We start from the raw sequence: 15,400 nt of genomic DNA, 5'->3' as shown, positions 1-15,400 counted from the left end.
GTGTGTGCGTATACACGTGTGTGTGTGTGTGTGTGTGTGTGTGTGTGTGTGTGTGTGTGTGTGTGTGTGTGTGTGCATATGCGAGGTGTGGTTGTGTGTGTGTGTGTGTGTGTGTGTTGAGTTTGGAAGAGACCTCAAGGCTGAGCTATTCCTGTTTCAGAGACAAAATACAATAGCTCTGGCCTGGCTGTAAGTGAATGAAAGAATACCGTGCAGGTGATGATATTGCTCTTAATTCTTAAATCATACACACATTTACTGCAATGATCTGTAAACCCACAGAACACAGATTTCTAAGGATATTTACAACACATCTTGTGACATCTTCAGACAGGAACTTGAGCAATTACTGGATTTGCCGTAATTACTGTGGAACTATAAAAATCAAACTTAACCACAAGAAGAGAGTTCCAATATATTAAAGCTTTGATATATACCTGTATTCCATCTATATATTTATGTATACACATATGTACACTTTCTTAATCTTTGTAAAGCTCAAGTCATGAGACAGTATTATACCAAATACATGTAATAGCCTTGATTAGTTTATTACATGCGTTTAATGAGCTGGCTGCTCCTTGTAATATTTTAATGTGTTTTATAATGTGTTTTAATGCTCTCATACACTTATACTCCATGCCCAGTTTTTTTAATATGTATTTATATATAAAGCAAACTGGACATGGAGTATGAGTGTATGAGGCCATTCATAACTGTTAAATGACCACTGTATGACGATGGGCAGGGTAAGTTTGACTGAATGGTCTTTTCAGCAATAAGCCCTAGTCTGCTCTCTTGGCTGCTTCAGAGGGAAATCCCTACTGTAAGCCACAGAGAACTGCCATAAACTGACACCTGAATTCAATCAATGTTTGCTTCAAAACTAAATGCAGCTGTTATTTGCTTTGGCTTCACAAATGCAATTCAGCTACTTCCGCAAACACAAGCATTAATGGAAGAAAGCCGTGTTTGTATTTTTAAAAAGTAACACAGCATTTATCTAATAAGGCAAAGTTAAGGGTAAATGTTGATTGAACTTAGGCCTGAATTTTGACTTTGGGAACATCATCATCATAATCATTTAGTTCTTTAGCAGACACTGTAATCAAGAACAAAATAAATCGGCACCAGGCTGTAAAAGACTACAGGCATTTAGCAGATGTGCTTATCCAGAGCAACTTACATAGGTTACAGTTTTTATCCATTTATACAGCTCGAGAGCCCCAGCAGGGAATCAAACCAGCAAACTTTTAGTTACAAGCCTTGGTCTTTACCACTATACTACACTGCTGCCCATTTAGCTCTTTAAGAGCAATATATATATATTAAGTTAAAGTGAATGTAAAGTGTAACAATGATCTATGAAGGTGTCTATAACAGCGACTTGAAATAATAGTCCTGAAAAGGTCTGAAGAAGTGCAAAAGGTGTGGTGTCTTTTTTGGAGAGGCTCCTGGGATGGTTGGAGTGATAAATAGGGGCATTCCAGGTTGCAGTGCTATCCAGGTTAAATCACTTCCTGGAAAAAAAGTGTGTCATATACCCCTGAGGCCTACAATACCTATTCCTTTGGAAAGTACAGTAATGACCGACCAACCTGTATGGTGAGCATGGTGAGAAGGTTCTTCACGCGTGACTATGGGTCTATAAAACTTAACTCAGGCCCTAGGAACACAAGCATAGATGCTACACTCACACTGGACATAGTCCATGCATATGATAGATGTGCGCACACACACACACACACACACACACACACGAGTAATGGTGCAGTAGTGCACAGCAACGTTAGTACAGTAAGTAGTGTAATACTCCTATTTGTCTAAGTAAGTACATCAATTACAGTTACTGAAGTATTGCAGTGTTTCCTTATGTCTCATTTGATAGCAGTGTAGTTACAGTGAAATATTATAGGATAGGCTTTAAAACAACTATCTGCTACTAGTGATATGACAAAAGAAGTGAAATAGTTCTCATCCTTCTGTATTTGACAGTGTTTATAGTATCATCATCACTATTATTATGCATGCAATATGAACTTCAATGCAATGGAATTGAAGTCCAGGGAAAGCATCACTCCTGGCCATGAGGCTGATATTGTCAATTTGGAAATCACATTGAAAATGGAAATAGGACGAATAGTGAAGCAAACCCTACAAATGGGCAGTGTTGTGCATGAACGTGTTAAAAGAGCGCGTTCATTGAACGTGCTCATTTTTTTGGTCAACAATGAACTTGAAGGTATCCGTTTGCAACTAAAGAACGTGAACTTGAGCTCGTTCAGGTTTGCGCGAGATTCGGAATCCTTGGGTGCGTTAAAGTTACTGCTTGATGAATGAACACGGATGGCGTTATTCCACACTTGAGACGTTTTATTAGTGCAACTCATCAGCTAGACAGCTCGCAACCAACTGCCCATATCCCGCGTAACAATACTGCGCGTGTAGATGTATGCATAAAATAGTCCCTGGACAATACCCCTATGTGACAGGGTACATGGTGCACTGTAAACACTGGCTAGCTTAAACAATTTTTGCAAAATGGCTAGTGCAAGTGGTGGCGAGTAACAAAGGAACTTACTTTGTGATTTGAACTTTTTATTTCTTTAGTTGCTTTTGCACTTCTACTAGTAAAATACATACAACTAAAATACAAAATGCAACTTATGAATGTACAAGTATAGGCCTACACAACCAGTGGGAAGTGGCAATGATTGGGGGCTGGGGATGGATGCGTAGGAGGAGGTTCTACTGAAAAACATAAGCTCAGAGCAGCTCATTTAAAAAAAACAATAATAATAAAATAAAAAATAAAAAATGAACTGGGACTGTGAACTTGTTCAAAATTCAAAATTGTGAACTACGAACGTGAACTTGTTCATTTTAATCTGTGTGAACTGAACTTTGAGCTAGCTCCTGTGAAGTGTGAACTTGCACAACACTGCATATGAGCACAACACATGAAGACATTGCGACATTGCGACACGACACTGCACGCTAGTTTAAATGTAAAGACTACAGCCCCTAGTCTGCACTCTCCACACTGTCCCCTCACAGAAAGGTTCCCTGGGTTGCTGCGTGTAGTGCATGAGCTCTTTGGTTTGTTCCAAAAAAAGATAACAGCAAAGGGCGAATGATTGGCAGCCTTTTTTGCAATAATTACTGGCTGGTTGAATGACGGAGGAATTTTGCTCAAACAGGCATCTTCTCATGGATATGCACACCAAAACAGTGATAATATTAAATCTCTCCTACTTCTACCACTCGATAAAGTCAGTGAATCAGAGGGCTACAAGGGGTTATGAGTCTGTCTGATTCTAGATCTTCACCATATTGCAAACTCCCAGCTACCGATCAGGGACTCATTAAACAGTGATTAAGGAACTGGGCTTGTGATTTGAAGATTTCAGTTTCAGTTCTCAAGTGGAGCTCTGCTGTTACACCTTGAACTGCAGTATATTGCAGTAATATTACACTGCACATATGGACAACATAATAAATGTAAGTTATTTTATGTTTCCCAGCCTGGATAAAGACAAAAACAACTATTGATCAATAATATAGATGCACACCTATGTATAAAACATCCATAATTGATCTGAAGTGCCTGAACCTTGAACTACATTGTACTCTGGACCAATCAGTCCAAGCAACGCAAATATTTGCTGCAAAAAAACTGCCCTGACCTACCCCCAGGACGTCATCCAACCCTACGCACCCGCTTGACAACTTCGCTCTGGTACATCCGAACTCCGAACACCTTGCTCCTCCCACCATCAGAACGAAAGGCCCACGCTCCTCACAACGTTGCTTTTCCATCATCGCCCCCCAATGGTGGAATGAACCCCCCCCCCCCCGAGAAAAACTCCTTCACTCCGAACCTCCAGACGTGGGCTGAAGACACACCTCTTCAGACTCTACCTGGACTGACACCCTTGCCATTTCGACCTTGTAAATCTAACATTCTTGGCTTGTACTTGTAGCTCTATCTCTTACCTTATATTTGTAGCACATTTTTGCCTAGGTAGCATAGTGGTACTTTATTGTCCCAGTGATTGTATTCGATATATATGTAACCTTAGATCAGATTAGCTCTGGCTCGCTACATTGACCTTGTGCCCAGCTTTAGCACTATCTGCATAGTATGACCTACACATCTTGCCCTTGTGCCTGTTTGTCCACTATATGCACTTTTGTACGTCGCTTTGGATAAAAATGTCTGCTAAATGAATAAATGTAAATGTAAATATTTCAGTGATTTAATGTTGGGCAACAGACACAGAGTTGATTGTGAAATGAAATGGCTAACGTACCACCTTTCCTGCACTTTGTTTCCTAGTCTCTGTGTTAGATACACAGTGAGGATATGGGTGTGTGTGTTTGGTGCAGATTTTTGGCCATTGTTCAGTAATGAGCTAAAGGAAATATGATGTTATGATCATAAACCATAAACAGAAACTCTCCTTCTCTCTCTTGCACACAGACATGCACGCACACACACACACACACGCACGCACGCACACACACACCTTGATGTTGTAATGTTTGACTTGATTCATGCTGTAAGTAGTTCAACACTCCGTAAATGTGTTCCAAATAAACAAAACTGAAGAATGTTTAAAGTAGATCTGCCCTTAAAAAGCACCCAAAATAAACAGATTCCTGTGGTTCCACTTGTTACAGTATATTACTTCCATCACATCTCCATCATAATGATGACATCTTAAATGTGAATCCAGTGTGAATTACAATATGCACGCACACACACACACACACTCACCTCGCCTCGTATGATGTAATACAAGTGGCTTGCGTAACAGATAGCAGTGTCTTCACCGCAGCAATTCTATTCAATCATAAAATTATTTTACGTGCAGGTGTAGAAGCTGAATTTTAGGAGCATTGGTTTCAGCCTTACAGTCTGAAGTGGATCCAAAACAATGATGCTCTGTTTTGTGCATGGGTCAGGCGATTTTTATAAGCTCTGGGGCAATATTTTAGTCAAAGAACAGGAGTGTAATTGTAACGGGTGGCATCTTGCGTTGTGTTTAATGTGATGTTACGTGGGTCGGCGAGCGAGCGAGTTTCGAACTGAGGTTCTTACTGCTCGCTACCAACCCCTTAAAGCCAGCGTCGTTGCCAGTTAAACTAAAGGCAAATTGCCGTTAGCCTGTCGGCGACAACGCTACTTAACCAGGTCTCAGGGGGAGTGACGTAGCCGCTGCAACCACTCGGCTACCTGCTACCCGCTACCTAAGGCTTTACGCAGGACTCACACGAGCTAATCACTTCAGCTCTGCTACATAATCTCCGGGTGGTGAATGCTAATTATGATAATTATCACTACCCCTTTTTAACTCCTTTTGGAGTGGTGTGCCTACCCTACCCACTACTGTTCCCTTCTCTCATATATTTGCAGGCTTGAAGCCTACCTCTCGACAACTAGGCCTGTTTCTTCGTATGGTAGGCGCACAAGCAGAAAACCCAGAATTGTATATTGTGCACAAGAAGTCATATACTTCAAATAATATGAAATGTCTGAACTTTTCACCAAATATATCAAAAATAAATATACTGATATTTATATAACTTGATGTTGTAAATGTGCATTATATATCACATTTAGTCATTCTAATAATTAGTAAAAAAAAAATAAGTTATTTAGTTACTATAATGTACTTGCCGTTGTATAATCACTGATAATATTTAGCATATGCATAAACGTGGACGAATTTGTTGTTTTATTGAATTTCATGCTTACTGTGTTATTGTACCACAAACGTAAAACTCAAGCGAAAGAAAGCGTTGTGTACTGTGTCGCGTGAAAGCGACCTTGAGAAAGTCTCCGAAGATATGGAATGGCTTCCTGCTTATGCAGTAATTTTGAAAAGTCGGTGGGGGGAATCGAAACTGGTGTCGCAACCAAATTGTTCAGCTTGTGGAAGAGCCGGAACGTGTTTGCGTAAAAGTAGGAACAGACACACAGGAATCGAGCACTTCGCTGCTGCTCAGCGAAACACAGTCGGGCGCAATGTCCTCCTGTGAAACGCTACGGGCGAAAACACGCTGTTAGCGAGCTTTTCAGAGAAGACTTCAGAATGTGAAGAAGGTTAGGCGGCTGTATACTCTTAAGGTATGACGTGGCGTATTATTCTGTAGATCTAGACCTTATAGTGGCGGGTATTGTGTGTGCGATGGAAACTGGTTTCAGAATACTCTATGTATCGCATTGTTTTTAAAACGTCATAAAAATGAATCTACAAATTTATCAGATGGGACTGATTGATATAGATAGTGTGTTTTCTGTGGGTTACGGTCCTCTGTCCCCGTCTTCAACACATTCGCGGATATCCATGGCTGTAAATCTTAAGATGTAGTTTCCTTCCCTTGACAACAGCTCAGCTGTTGTATCTGATTGATTTATCAACTTTTACTAATTACTTCTGCTCCAGACATTTTTACCCATAATCATTTTCGGTGTGTTTTGTATTGTTTAATGCCATTAAATCTTTCCATATTCTAGGTCTGTTGTTCAGCATCGTAGCACTCGTATTCCAGTCATAAAAAGGTTGTTTTATCCCGTTTTTTCGCCTTTCCCCCCGGAAACTCGCGGATTTCTGCCAGCTTTATCGACGTCGGTGTACTTTATTTTGTATTCCCTGGAATCCTACACGATTTAGGCTCTCCCCTGTTTTGGCTGGTATTTGTATTGGTTTACAAGCGACACTATTCGATGTAACGCTACTTTACAAATATATGGCATCAATGTTAGCGTTTTTTTGTTTTTTACCATTCCCTGATATGCGCTGAGCGAAATCATTGAGGAGTATAAGTGAGACCGAGCAAGACAGCAGAAATCTACCAGAGATATAAACCCAGATCAAAACCCTACGGTCTAAATGTTTAAAAACGTCTCAACTTGTTACTGTGTGTGGGAATAGTGTGTCTATCCTTTCTATGTACCTGACCTGAATTGGAACAGGGTATGGCGACATTAAATAATATAAAGCTTTACATTAACTGTCACATATGTATTCATATTAGACATAGATATCAAACAATGCTTTCAGAATTTACCTTTTTGCCTTATCTTGGTGTAAGACCATTGCTTTGTGATAGCAGTATTTATACAAATGAAAGTGTACAAAGTAAAGTGAAACATGATGCTGTACATTTAACCAAATTTGTATTTTAAGAAAATCATGCTGTAGAATGCATGCATGAAGGTAGATGTAATTCATATTATGAAGCTGAAGGGGAAACAGGAGAAGGCAGATTATTCTGGTTGTGAGGGAGTGTGCCTAAGAGTGCAGTCTGTTTCGCTGCTTCCAGCATTAGGATAACAGCACAGAAAGGAAATCACATGTCTAATCTAAAGGCCCCAGCTCCACCCAAACAGCTGAGTGAAATGGGTCAGATGTCTTTCAGATCATTTCCACACTGCCTGAGAGTGCTGGACCTGTGAGCTCTGGAAAGTGTTCCGTCCCCCAAGGCCTTGGCAACCATCCCATACCCAGGCACCATGCTCCTCTTCTGGGCACTCTGTGTGTCTCTACCCACTCTTCCTGCCCAGGCCTCTGGGCCTCAGTCGTGTGCGGGGCACAACAGTTCAGCACAGCACTGTAAGGAATTGGTCCTTTTCATTGCTCACTGGGAAGCCTTTTACTCAGCTGGTTATTTCACTTTAAATTGGAATTGCTGAATCTTCCGCTAAATCGCAGTCCTTGTCTTTCATCTCTCCAGTCTCCTCTGTGATGGATTCCCTGCAGTGCTACAATGACTACAGCTCCCACGTACAGTGCAGCTGGATGGAGAGCGTGCGGACACACTCACTGGCCCCGCTGTCTCTCTATCACCTGGATACTGATGAGAACAAGTAGGAAGCATGTTGGGAACAGGAGAACATACTGTAGGGTTAGATGGATTGAGGGTTACGCATTGGGGGAGGGAGAGAGGTCACGTGATGCATAAATGCGGAGATGGCATAGAGATGACTTCTTCCATTAACGTGACATGAAGGCAGGCAATTAAAGGGAAGAGAGGGTTTTTTTTTTAAGGGGATAGGTCAAGAGAAAGGGAAGGGATGAAGGGATGTATAGAATGTATAGAGAGTAAATCAAGGCTGGAAACTGAAATCTGACCTGAAAGCTTCACATTGGAGACATGCATTATCTCAGTCTTTCTGCCTTTGTCAATCCATCATCAGGGAGTCGCGGTGTCTTCCCTTCGGCCCCCCTGCCCACCTGCCCGGGGGCCAGCTCCTCGTCCATTGCCGGCACAATACAAATGTCTTCGGTATCGGTTTCGAGGAGGCCTTCTTTTTCAAGACCCCCCACTCCCCTCGCCTCTCCAAAACACTCTTCCTGTCCCAGCACGGTCAGTATGGACGGAAGGCGCGCACTTCCCCCCAAAGAGCTCCCCTGCCGTATTTTCCTTTGTCGTACTGCTAATGTGATTGCAGTCTGTGAGTAATCCTTCCTTTGTTGAATGCCCGAGAGTGTATTTGCAAGGGCTGACTCGCTGTAAGTGTTACCGAGATGGCGACCTTTTACCGAAAGTGACTCTGCTGTTGTCGTTAGCTGGTTGCTTTGTTGTTTTCAGCAGTGAGAGTGCGGCCCCCCCACAGCCTAGCGCACAAGACCACAGAGGGCAGGGGTAGTGTGCTGAGCTGGGAGAGCTCCTACCCTCCCAGCTCGCCCCTGTACCCGACTCTGAACTACCAAGTGAACTACAGAAGACTTGGCCAGGAATGGACGGTAAGTCCACTGTCCATGTGCTCAAGGCCAAAGATACATTCAAGGTCAAGGATTCAAAGTCCAGCTGAAGAACTATGGTGGCAGGATAAATCACTGCCTGCCCGTGAATCATGACATGCTCACTCTGTGATGTTAGCGATTAATAAAAATCCATTTATTTTCCACCTGAAATCCTTGTACTTTCCACTGTGCGTACCACTGTGAGGACAGGTTATATCTTCTCCCTAGACAGCTGAAGTTGCAGCGAGGGAGCTGGTCATTGAGGATGGTTCACTGGTGCCTGGCTGCTGGTACGAGGCCAGAGTGAGGGGCCGGGGGGGACAGGGGCTGTGGAGCGAGTGGAGCCCCCTGGTGGAGTGGGAGACTGAGGAGGGTGAGTGCTCCGTTGAAAGCCAATGATGGCGCAAACGCACTCATCAAACAAGGCCCTCATTCTTCAATGTTTTGTTGTAAAAAAGAGAATAAAACACAGAACAATGACCACCAAGGGGGAAGTCAGTGCAACTTCACTACTTCCCAAATTCGTGTGTTTGGAGGCTGGACTGTGTCAGAAATAACCAACAGTTAGGGGGTGGAGGCCACTCTATATGCAATTCCAGGAAAATGAAAAACCGCAATGGCATAAACTAAAAAACCTTGCAGAAAATACACAGCTACACTCATGGCTTTGGTGGTCAAATTCCTTAGACTCCAGAATACTAAAGATAGACTAAATGTTCACTGACCACTAAATGCTTGGTAATTAACACAGAGATGTGAAAGTGAACCCTCATGAACCTTGTGATGCGAAGCATTTTGGATTCTGTGTTCTAGTGACTGATATATGGTAGTGTACTTGGCTTCCATTGCCTAGTCATATTTGTTAAATTAACTTGCGGTACTGGTGCTCACACTCACTGGTCTGGGAGTGTTGTTATCCTGGTCTGACACTGTTGCTCATTCAACTTGAATGAATACACTTATGTTCTATTGTGCTGGATGTCGTTCTGGCTAGGAGTGTCCGCTAAATGATTGTAAGTTAATGTGATGGGTTTGCGCTACCATGTCAATCACTGGCTTGTATGAACCAATCAGAAGACTTTGCTCTCCATAGCGTAACACTATGATAGGTTTACCCCAGTGAGTCATGGATAACTGGCAATATTGTCACCCACTTTGTGGTTGAGGAAGCCTCACTCTGTCATTACCAAGCTTTTTTGGAAGGCTCAGATCGAATCATTGTGCTCTCTCCTTGGCAGCTGTGGAGCCTGGCCCCTCAAACCTGCAGTGTGTGTTTGATGGGGAGACTGGAGTGACCTGCAGCTGGGAGGTGAAAAAAGACCTGGCCCAGTTTGTCTCCTACAACCTCTCCTACCGCACCGGTCCGACTGCGCCGTGAGTCAGTCCATCTATATCTCTTTCTACCCCCCCCCCCATCTCTGTGTCCCCTTCTCATCCCCCTTTTTTTCTGTTCCTCTTGAAGTCAATTACTGTCCTTCCTCTTTTCCTCTGTCCCTCTCTCTCTCCCTCTCTCCTTCCCTATGTGGCTCCCTTCACCCCCCTCCTCTCTGTTTCAGGGTTCAATGGTGCTCCACGGACCCTCCAGTGAGTGCTGACTCCAGTCACCTCATGCTTCGGTTCAGCTGCTCCTTTTCCGTCTCTAAGCCTGAGAAGCTCCTGGTGGAACTCACTCCAACACGCCACACCAAAGTGTTCGAGTCGTACAAACACAGTGAGCATCTTTCCTGCTCCCCCTGTGTATCGTTAGGTAGACGCATCTGGCACTACTACAGAGAAATGGTTTGGCCTTTTCTACGGTTCATTGCAAGCACAAATAGCAGGATATTGTTTTTCTTCCCCTGAGGGGTGTGAATAATGAGATTAAGCTATCCACTGCATTTTAATGCCTGATACAAGAATTACAATATCCACAGTGCATCTAGAAGATAGGGCTGTCAGTCAAGCACCTGCCATCAGATTCCTGCCCTCTTCAAAACATTTTTCATGTCACTGCTGCCATCCAGTGGTCGGTTGTGGCACTACAAGACAATGTGGCAACGGTGGAGCAATGGCAGTGCCTTTTCTGCTAGGAGTAAACAGGGTTTGGAGAAATTGGTCTTTTTTCTCAACTTTGTCCCTGTGCAGTCCGTCCCACCCGCCCTAGCCATGTGCAGGTGCATGAGAGGACAGAAGAGGACTGGGAGCTGAGATGGACACTCCCAAAATACGAGACTGTGTCGGTGTACTTCCAGGTGCGGTACTGGAGGAATGAGAAGCCGGTGAGAGAGTTTGTCTGTCCATCCTGTCTGATCATTGAAAAAATGTCTGTCTGTCTATGTGTAGTATCTGTTTCTCTTCAGCAGTCTGTTAGTGTATTTTTCGGTTTATATGCTACCATTTTACTGTTCTCTTTTCTATTATGAGCTCATGACGCCCTCCCGTCTGAGTGAAAGTGTGTCAATCTCCTCCTCTGTGCAGGAAGATGTGAAGTGCGTCAACCTTCCAGAGGGCGTTCAGTCATACCTCCTCCCTGCGGAGTCCCTGCACCCCTCCACAAAATACACAGCCCAGGTGCGCACCCTGATCTCCTCCAAGGGGGGCTGGTATTCTGGAACTCCTTCTGACTGGACGGAGCCCATGCAGTGGACCACACACCCAGGTGAGGTTTGAACCCCTGTCCCTTTGGTTTGTTAGAGGTGGGCCCCAGGCTTGGCACCAGGAGAAAATACAGAGGGGTGCAGTTGGTATCCACGGGGGGTACAGAAAAAGTCATAAATACTATGTAGACATCGGGATACAGGGAGACAACTGGGGGTGCACTTAAGTCCGTCTGGGGGTGCAGTGCACCCCTGAGCACCCCCATAGCGCTGGGCCTGGTGGGCCCACCAGGCAGTCACGGGCTCAGGCTCCCACCGTGGCTCAGTTGTGAAGTGCGTCCCAGCCGTAGCTGTACCGGAGCAGCTCCTGTCACCGTGGATAAGCGTGTCTGCCCGGCGGCTGAGTGAGTCAGATGCGTGGAATGAAACGCTGGATAAGAGCTCAGGTGCTGAGAAGGAACACGCCCGCTTTCCCCTCTGAGGCTGATTCAGGTAGACGGTCACGCCCCACCTGCTCGGGCACCGGCGCCTTCAGGATCCCCCCGGTCAGCGAACCGCGCGGGCGGGAGCGGGCTCAGCTCGCCGGCCCCGCTCCGTGACCTGACAGCTTGTGGCGAACACGCCATCCTTCTTAATCGCATTCAATTATGTCCCGGTGGCAGAGTGCCCCTGTCGTCATTAGTATTAATAAGGAAGCACTGAGTCGGACACCCGTGTCTGGAGTGATTCATGTTCTGCTAAATGAGCAGCCGTCCGTCATGCAGTGAGCTAGGCCCTGGGGGGAGTAATTCTGCTTTTATCATCATTAGGCCAGCTGTGGTGGAGTGCAGGTGTTAATATGAGCTTGTTTGTGTGTGTGTGTGTGTGTGTGTGTGTGTGTGTGTGTGTGTGTGTGTGTGTGTGTTTTGGCAGCTCCCAGGCTTCTCTCCACTCTCGTCTGCGTGGTCATCAGCATCTGCACGATCGTCCTCCTTATCCTGCTGCTGATACTGACCTTACCGACCTGTCAAAGGTAATGGCCTTTGGTGCTGGCGCGGTTTCTTACTGCTGTGTGTGTCACTCAGAGGGCGGGGTGGGGATTGTGAAAGTAGTTAGTCTTACAGTTTCTCTTACCTTTGTGTCGTTCCTCAGGTGGGTGAAGGTGTGGGAGATGTCTATCCCTTCCCCTATCAAGAGTAAAGCAGTGGAGGAGGTGATGAAGGTGTGCCTATTTCTTTATTTTATTTGTTTTATTATGAAAAAATATAGTGACAGTAGAACATAATTATGACTTGTGCGTTATGTGTGTATATGTGTGTGCATCTCTTACAGAAATCTTCAAATTACTGTGTGACCTCTCACAAAGAGATTGATAAAATCCTTGTCAGTGATATTCAAGTAGTGGCCAGTGACAAGCCAGCACACAGCCCGTGGTAAGATTTCTGCTGCCTGACATGTACATAAATGGTGTGTATAATGCTAAGGATGGCATCTCTGTAGTGGTTACAGGATAAGACCCGGTCAATGTCCGGTCAAAGGTTAACATCACTGAAAATCTAAAAATTAACACGCTGTTGCAGGAAATCAGTTTTGTGGTGGTGTGTACTTACATCCACAATAAACTATGACATCAGTGTGTATCAGTGAATAACAATAATGCAATTTGGCAAGAAAAGAGTAATAGCAGTGGATTTTGGGCCTTTATGTGAGCCTTAGTGTGAATTAGGTTAGGAGGCCACAAAGACTTTACCCATTAACCTGTGTTAAGTTATTAAAATTAGTTATTAAAATAAAGGAGTGTCTCAGTTTGGACACCAACAGTCGTAAAGGCAATGAACAACAAGTTTTAGATTTCTGTGTCCCTAGATAAATCCTAATTAAGTTGGTAGTGCTTTTTATCAAGGGTCCGGCAAATAGCCTGCATAAGCCCTTCATAAACACTACAAAGATATTCTTAAACACTTACGCTGACATAGTCTATCACAGGATGTTCTACTGTGTATTAATACCCATGTCCTAACTGACCATGGTATTCTGATTTGGAATGATAATGTCACTTATAGCATAAACAATGATATAACTGCTATTGCAGCCCGTATCATCTGTTATCAGATGTGTGGCTTATGAAAGCATGGCTACGGAGCCAGCAGCCATACCACCCTGTAACTTTCTGAAGTGATGTTGGTTGGCCAGTAGGGGGTAGTCTTACCTCTGGACAATACAGAAAAACAAATGCCCTTGTGCAGGGATAGGGACACTGCACTGTAGGTGACGCTGTCTGTCAGATGAGGTGTTACATTAAATCAAGGTCTTGGCTCTCTGTGGTCATTAAAGATCCTATGGCATTCTTTGCAAAGATTAGGGGGTTCCCTGATATGCTGGATAAATTCCCAGTATGGCCATCTAATAATCTCTGTGCTGACTAAATAATTCCCTCCCCAGGTCATCATTGCAAAACATACTGGTTCTCAGTTGACCCTACCTTGTTAAATAAATGTTTAAAAAGACAATGTGTGACGTAGTAGTAGTAAAAAATAAAATTTTAGATGGACAAATGAGTAACGGCTGCACAATTGGTAAGTCACTTACGTATGTAGTTACTCACTGTGTTGTTCATTTCCTGTCTCAGCTCCTCTGAAGTTTCCAGTCAACCGATACAGTTAACCACTGCTGATGACGATGGATTATACCAGAGCTTTGATGGGCAAGGATGGGAACTAGTCAACAATCCCGATAAGCTTTCTGTGGGACTACAGACCAAAGGCACTGCCTATATGTCATCCCGTGAACCTTCTGCGCTGTGTCCCAGGTGTTCACGGCCTCAGGGTGAGGATACTGTCATCTGGTCCAGGGTGGCGGGTAGGCCCTTTGATCCTCCCCCTCCCTCCTACCGACAAACACTCCAACAGTCTTCCAGCGAGTACATGGGGTTACCCTCTTCCGAAACCCAGCCCTCCCAACGCTCCTCCCCAAGAAGGTTCCCAGGGGAAATCGTGCTACAGGAGGGGTACATAGAGAGCTGCAGCCTGCTGCTTGGGTCACCTGAACCAGGAGCACAGCTGCAGTCAGACTCAGACCCACTGAATTCTGACGCTAACACGGCCTCTCCTCTCAACATCCTCTGGGACCTGATCCAGCAAAGCCCAGACCGCTACCCTTTACCTGGTCTGGAGATGGCTGGCTTTGGAGAAGGGGATTCCACACAGGAGAGAGAGGGCTATCTGGGAGACATAGCAGAGGACCACTCCTATGTGAGACTGTCGCACACGTAACATAAGCGTTCCATTCTAATCTTGATCGTACTTAATGCTCCGTCTGGGAGGGGGCCTTACTGAAGGACAAAGGAGTTGATCACCTCATTCCCAGCAGAGGGCAGTATAGAGCAGCACAGCAGAATGCTTCTGTGGGCTCTTGCGAACAATGCTGTGACAGAGGGTCCAAGTGTACAGCATTAAAAGACAGTGGCGGTTACATTTTGCCCCATTGAAATCGCAGTTGTGTTCGCATTTTCATGTGCATTTGAGGAAGGTCCTGACATTCAGTGAGATGAGCATCACACATGAGGAGGTGCTATTGAAGCTGACATTTGGCGTTTTTTTCATGTTCATTTCAAACATGTCACAAGTGTTTATCGAATATTGCTTTGTAATACCTGTATTAATAGTCCACATGGTTGTCTCTGTTGTTGCAGAATTGCCCTCATAGACTCCTTTCAATACTTTTTATGTGTTTAACAAAAGGTTTTAAGGTTTAAAATATAACATACTTTACAATAACACGCACTTACTTAAGAAACAAGGTTGGGAAGTGAAAAAAAAATCCACTAATTTGTTTGGAGCTATAATAATAGTTTCCTGTGTTTTAACATAGAAATGCAATTAAAGAAAATGTATTGACTAAAAGTTTTTAGTCACCAACATACAATGTCGAGAAAGGTGCTCGTTAGAATATAGTGCAAAATGTAGGATGTAGCATGCCTTCATGCTTGTGCTTTAATGTCTCAAAACCAGCTGTGAGCTGGTTTTTGATTGTAACGTCACAGGGTTTCAGTAGTTTTTACATTTCATTAACAGTGACTTACAATCGGGA

The 15,400-nt window shown here is 44.1% G+C and overlaps 1 protein-coding gene across 2 annotated transcripts; it reads left to right on the top strand.

The window, feature by feature from the left end:
• The first annotated feature begins 5,981 nt into the window (after positions 1-5,981).
• Positions 5,982-15,086, top strand: LOC118786380 (interleukin-3 receptor class 2 subunit beta-like). Of its 2 annotated transcripts, none has more exons than XM_036541470.1 (14): positions 5,982-6,133; positions 7,429-7,622; positions 7,744-7,876; positions 8,207-8,376; positions 8,602-8,756; positions 8,985-9,129; positions 9,995-10,130; positions 10,313-10,467; positions 10,881-11,014; positions 11,214-11,394; positions 12,245-12,344; positions 12,464-12,533; positions 12,644-12,744; positions 13,941-15,086. In XM_036541470.1, the coding sequence occupies exons 2-14, from the start codon at positions 7,523-7,525 to the stop codon at positions 14,581-14,583; spliced, it is 2,223 nt and encodes a 740-aa protein (XP_036397363.1). In that variant the 5' UTR covers positions 5,982-6,133; positions 7,429-7,522; the 3' UTR covers positions 14,584-15,086. The 2 variants fall into 2 exon arrangements, with proteins under 2 accessions (XP_036397363.1, XP_036397364.1); XM_036541471.1 differs by having other exon boundaries at positions 6,113-6,133; positions 7,418-7,622.
• Positions 15,087-15,400: the final 314 nt, after the last annotated feature.

The sequence above is a fragment of the Megalops cyprinoides genome, chromosome 1 (assembly GCF_013368585.1).
Source record: "Megalops cyprinoides isolate fMegCyp1 chromosome 1, fMegCyp1.pri, whole genome shotgun sequence".
In the NCBI taxonomy this organism is placed as follows: Eukaryota; Metazoa; Chordata; class Actinopteri; order Elopiformes; family Megalopidae; genus Megalops; species Megalops cyprinoides.
This window is presented reverse-complemented; position numbering and strand designations above follow the sequence as displayed.